This window comes from Hydractinia symbiolongicarpus, chromosome 7, assembly GCF_029227915.1.
Source record: "Hydractinia symbiolongicarpus strain clone_291-10 chromosome 7, HSymV2.1, whole genome shotgun sequence".
Classification (NCBI taxonomy): domain Eukaryota; kingdom Metazoa; phylum Cnidaria; class Hydrozoa; order Anthoathecata; family Hydractiniidae; genus Hydractinia; species Hydractinia symbiolongicarpus.
Window position 1 is genome coordinate 18,166,172 of NC_079881.1, and position 6,504 is coordinate 18,172,675.

Consider the following 6,504-nt stretch of genomic DNA (forward strand, 5'->3'; position numbering starts at 1 on the left):
TTTTCCCTATTTTTGATAATTGCGGGGGATGAAGATTCTACAGCGTGAAAATAGAAAGCATTTATAAAACTGTTGTGATACTACAAAAATTTATTTATTTTCGACAAGGAAGTTACGACAACTACACCCCTACCCTCATTTGACGTCCAAACTTTCTTGTTTTAGAAATATGAGTCAAGTTGTATACGATTTTTTTTTCTCAAAGATGTTCAATAACTTTAAATAGACATCCTTCAAATCGTGCGGCGGTGTTTAGCGAATGTTTTAAATAAGGAAGTTCAGTTTAGTCCCTTCAGTTACCTAGTGTTTTATTGAAAATATCTGAAAACATCACAATATCTAACTTTGAATTTCTCTGTCTTAATGTTTTACGTTTAAAAAATACATATTTAATGTAGTATTTAATGTAATACATATTTAATGAAACGAAACGTCGAATAGGAAAAATGGGAGCGGTATATTTAAATGTTTTTTTATTTCAAGAAGCAAAATACACCATGTGAAGAGTGTGTTACCTTAGCAGGAGAGATTTCCAAAACCGTTATTGCACAAGAAAAAACTGAAATCTCAAAGTGCACATTTATCTGTTTTCGTTCAACATGGTTTGATTTTTATCGCAGGTTTGGCTTTGCTTAGAATGTCAACTACAATTTGGACAAAGATCTTTTTCTTATATGGATTATTGGTAAATGGTATGATGTTTTATATCCTAAATAGATATTCATGTTATCTTCTTAAGTTAACGAAAAATTTGGCAATGCAAAAAGGATATTGCAATTTATTCAATCAAGCAATACTTTTTTCAAAAAGCGCAGTAGAATATTGACAAGTTAACATTAGGCACATTCTACATCAATATTGTAAAATACCTTTTTCTTGACACATATATGTGTTCTAGTTAACAATGTAAATCTATATATCATTGTTTTATGATTGATATAATTTTAGCAATTTGTCAGATGGATGTGAAGCAGTGTGAGGAATACAAGGGGAAGATTTGTGATCAACTTGATTATGATGACAACAACAAAACTATTCTTGTTCATGTTGGCAAACGTTATAACCAAAACCAACTGGAGAGTCATCTACAGAAGATAATGGTGAAGCTTGATAATCATCCGTATGTGTCGTGTATCCCTTTCATCAAACAGGTTTTATGTCGCCGTTTTTTTCCTGTTTGTCGTCAAAAACAAGGAAAAGCGTACCTCGTCCAGCAAACATGTAGAAAGGATTGTGAACGAGCCAAAAATTCAGTTTGTTATTCTGCAGTAAAAGTAATTCCCGAATTATCAAAGAGACTTTTGGAAGCCAGTTGCATGACATTGCCTTTTGAAGGTTGTCTTATTTTGAACATTCCGAGTGAGTATCACATTTCCTTTAATTAAGTATTTAATAAAATCAATGCTCTAATTAGCAGTCCTTGTCAATAAGAGTTTGTTTAATGGTACTTTAAATATGTTAATGGGCAATAAGGAAAACCGCATAAAAGTCTAAGATCATTATCTAATACTTTTTGTTTCGTATGTATTATTAATTTGAAAACGTGTCCAAAAGGCGCTAGCAGGGAATTAGAATTGTAAAAAAGTTATGTGCATCATTGTTTAAAATAAAATTAAAGTTGCATAACGCCCATGTAAGTACGCAAAGTACCAAACACCTCTCCTCTGTTGTATAACCTGTCTAATGCTTCGTTTAGGTATGCAGACAACGACGGAACAAACATGTCAATTAACAAACTACAAAGTTGGTAAGAAATTGATAAAGAGTACTGATATGCGCAAAGGTTTTTTTTTAAACAAATAATTCCAATATTGCATCCTCAACCCTATTATACTTTGGCGTGTTTGACCCGTGTAAGCCTAAGGGTGGAGGTCATAAATCTCAAATTACTTACGCTCAAATGCGTACAGTTTAGAATGCCTTACACAAAACCATTTCCAGAAAAGTTATTTTATGACGTCGCAGGGATCGGAAATGACATCACATATACCTAAAATAGGCCCTTTTTCCTTATTTCCTTTCCCCATTTTCCAATATACTTTAATTTCTTACGTTTACTGATACTGCAATCTTGATTCTTAATAGACTTGATTGACCGTGCACCAAATAATGAATTGATAATAAGTAAAAGTATTTTTATGATGTTTTGGGATCAAAATGACGTCATATTTGCAAGAAAGTTTGCTATTTTAACGATACAGATAAAAAGATAGGTTTCCAGAAATATTTAGAGATTGTCATTAAACTTGGTACATATGTAGAACTGTATTCAAAGATGTTCGAGGTGAGGAAAACAAGATAATGACGTCATTGGGATTAGAACTAACGTAATTCTCCTCAAGTATTATTTCTATAAAATCGTACTTTATCGCTAGATGTCACATTTGTCCCTAGCAAAACATTTGGCAATCACCTCGTGACCAACATACATGAAATAATTTTTTTTATCTCAAATACAAGATTTTCTACCTCTTCTATATTAATATCAGCGCTTTCAAGATTCACAAAAATTTAACCCTGTGGAAATGCAATACCCCCAAAATATATAAATATTTTTCATCATCACATGCTCCAGTGAAAGGTAGTAAAGGTCAAAAAAAATTCTGCACTTTATCACTTACCCAACAAAAGTTATGCGTAGTCAAACAGGCCGTGGGAACTTTGCGTCCTTCCCAAGTATATATAATAATTAAAGGTTGTTCAGACCCATTGCAGATATGCCAACTATAAAAAAATGTAATCTACCGAGGAGAAAATTTAACCAAATTTAAGTTTTAATGCATGTATGGTTTTTAAGTTTGGTTTTGTGTATTAAGATAAAAGAGACATCCAAAATTGACCAGCAATTTACTACCTTTATGCCTATTTTTTATTTTTCTATACTGTCCCACCTACATATATATTTTTTACAGATAACATAAACACTTAAAAGTTAGACGCTGTGTTTTTGGGACAGAAGAGTTTCCTTATACAGGGATCTTTACAAGTGATCCAGGTCCCAGGCACAAGTTCAAAGACATCATTTCATGTGTCTCAACATTTATTGTTTTACAATTGCCCAAAGTGCTTTCAAAGCATCAACAACTCGAAAATTTTGTACCGATTATTGGAAAGCTTTAGTTAATAAGAGTTTGATCCGACAGATCGAGTAGCCACTTGCACATTAATAACAAAACCTCTTTTTGTTTGATATAATTTAAAAAAAGTTATCTTCTCTACAGGATCTAAATCTCTTAAAGTAAGCATACTCCGCAATTTCATTCCGTTATCCTCTTCTCCAGTGGTTCTGTTTAAGGACAAATTTATAGCTGGTGGTCCAAATTGTCAAGAAACAAAATGCGTTCACACACAAACCTTCTTGTCACACCTTGTCAAGAATTTAGATGTAAAGAACGTCAAACAGTTACAAAACCTTGTCATTGAACAACAAAAAGGAAGATTCATAAACGGCTATTGCTACAAAAACTGTTCTACTAAAGCAGGATATATACAGCTGTTGAAAACAAGAATTGGAAAAATTAAAACGTATGCAGTTGATAAACATTTAACTTTGCGTAACGTTGATGTATACATTGAAAGGAATTTGGATGGTATGTTTATTACGGGGAAAGGTGTTTATGATCTTTGTGGAACAACATTCCGTTATAAATTGTGGCCTGAAAGTGAAGAAGTTACCGTTATGCATTCAATATCCAGACAATCAATAAATATGTTAAATATTGAACTTTCACATCGACTGAAGCCATTTCCTCGAGAAATTGAATCAATTTTAACTTACAAGATTAAAGTTATTGAGACATTAAACATCTCTAATCCAACATGGAGTATAGTATGGTACAATAAAAACAGGTTGTCTGCTTTTAGAGGAATTTCAACAATATCGTTTGAGAGAGAAAAAATCAAGAATGTGAAAACTGAATTGATGATTGGTGCAGACTTAAGCTTTTGGGTTGTAAAGCTGACATTGCAGTTGAATCTCGAACAAATACTGCGTTCAATTTTTCCCGTGTCTATCGAAATGTTACCCTTTATCAATAAAAGATGGTACACTGAGCTTTCTATCAAACAGGTATGAATATATCCTTGATGATTTCAAAATCCATAAAATCAGAAAATGTGTTGACTTGTTAATTTCTAGCTTAGTTATTATTACTATTATCATTCCGAATATTTATACAGGATATAGCCTCTCCAGTGTTGGCTAATTAAAAATGTAAACAAAAATTTTGAAAATAAAACGTAGCTTGAGGGGATGTAGTTTAGACGTTTTTGTAGAAAATTCTAGACAATGAAATCGTCTTTGGCTGTCACGACGCAAAGACGCAGCTGAAGTATTGGTATATCAGATCATTTATTTAAAATGATATCATATTTATAATATATATTATTAGTCTGATTTGTCCTCATCATTAGGTTGAGTACATCTTTTCTACGGATAGTGTTAACATCCCAACAACAGAATATCTCAAACAACACTACTCCCTTTATGAAGATTTTCAAAATGGCAAAATACATCGAGGCATGAACATTAGGCTTCAAGGTAAAACACAAAGACCTAACAATGGAACGATCGAATTGCCGTTGCTGAAAAATAAGACGTTATTTCAGGTTACAATTGACGTTAAAAAGAATGGACGGATAAATTTTGAATTGCAATTTAAGGAAGATGTAGCTGCTTCGTGCTTAAATAATAAGGTAAGACTGTTGTGAAAAAATTTTCCAATATTGGCAAAAAGTTTTTTTTGGATAACTTTATGAATGATTTTTTGTTTCTCATCTTAGTAATCCTAAGTGAAATACTTGGACCAATAATAGAAGCTGTAGAAACCCTTTTGTGTAGCAAAAAACCTTTCCACAAGTAAAATATTTTAGCAAGAAAGAATCTTTGTTATGAGTTATATCTCAGGGTTTATATGTTTCATAGAAAAATCGTCGGCATTGGAAGAATTTTATTAGGAGATTAAAAACAATGCAAACAAGATCAAATCATACGGAAAATGCTGTCATCAAAACGAAAACAGAATGTGGACATTGTTGTGGTTCAAATGCTTTTACCTTACTTTCTATTAAAGGTGACTCATATCAAGAACATAGATTCGTGCTGACGCATGAAATAAATTATTTTGTAGATTTTGAAGTTAGAATATTAGTGAAAAACATAATTCATAAATATGTTACAAAAAGGTACAAAGTGTACAGTATATGAGAACATTTTTGAGACGATAAATTTTTGAGACGATAATTTGAACCGGTAAATTTTATTTTCTAAGAGGATGGTGCCACAAGGTTTTAAAGGTTTTAAAACTTTCTCTTCTAACCGGATAGTAACCGGTTTTCCTGTTCTTATGCGAAATAGAAAGTGCAAGGTCAAAAGACCTGATCATGTGTGGTTTGATAAGTAAACTTTTTTATATAAACAAAAGATTCAAAGTTTTTTTTTTAAATTATTTTAAATTATTATAAGTTGTATTTTATAGCCTTAGGCGAATGTTATGAGTTGCAAGTTCAAAGTATGTTTTTCTTTATTCTCGATGTTTTTCACAAAACGTGGGTGATTTGTATATAACTATGCTATATATTTTTTTTATATTATATTGTATATACACATTTACTTAGACTTTAGCTAGTATAACTTCTTTAAATTCGAACGTTTATGAAATTTTTCAGTTTCACTTTTTAGTGATTAACGAAATTTTTAAAGAGCAACGATTTGCGAAATTCTATGTAAAAAATTCTAGTCATCTATTAAAATTTATTGCAAAAATATCGAAAGAACCCGGCAATTTGCGATAGCTGCCGTAAATCTTTTAATACACAAAATCCTTTGAGCTTGTAAAGACTGTATTACAACTGTAAAAATGTAGCTGTACTTTTTTTGTTTCTAATACTTTTTTGTATTGTAATAAACTTAGGAAATACACTATATATTAACCTTATTTAATGAAATGTAAATAAAGTCCATGTAACTTATAATGTATACATAAATATTCATTTTCTTTTTTCTGTGTCGTTTTTTGTTTGCATTTGATGATAATGACAGGCATAGTACAAACACCCGATGATAAATTTTAAGACATGGGTATCCTCATTCGGAATATAATTTTAGGAAGTGAAGAACAAATACAGTTGACTCTCCCTAATTCGAATTCCTATAGGGAAAAATTTTTGTTTGGATTATAGAGAGATTCGAATAATAGAAAGTCTCTGTAATTTGAACTTTCAGCTTAAGAGAGTGAAAATTCGAATTACAGAGAGAAATTACGTTAATTTTATAATCAAGAAAACATTATTCAAGTTCTATTCAATCTTTAATTTTATAGTTTACACCAAAAAAAAATCTATTTGAAAAACTGTTAAATATTTGATTGCTTTACGTCAGAGAGACGATTTCTTACACGTGTAAACCTTTTCAAAACTGCTTTGTTGAGTTGTCCGTAGGTATTCTGTTTCATGCGTTTTTATTTACCAGCATTTTGGTTTTTGAAAGCATCAAAGATCTTTTCC

The 6,504-nt window shown here is 31.2% G+C and overlaps 1 protein-coding gene across 1 annotated transcript; it reads left to right on the forward strand.

Moving 5' to 3' along the window:
- The first annotated feature begins 637 nt into the window (after positions 1-637).
- LOC130648582 (uncharacterized) lies at positions 638-5,274 on the forward strand. The gene is made up of 6 exons (XM_057454634.1): positions 638-692; positions 949-1,359; positions 1,697-1,747; positions 3,222-4,069; positions 4,414-4,695; positions 4,925-5,274. Exons 1-6 carry the CDS (start codon positions 638-640, stop codon positions 5,204-5,206), a joined length of 1,929 nt encoding a protein of 642 aa, XP_057310617.1. The 3' UTR covers positions 5,207-5,274.
- The last annotated feature ends 1,230 nt before the right edge of the window (positions 5,275-6,504 follow it).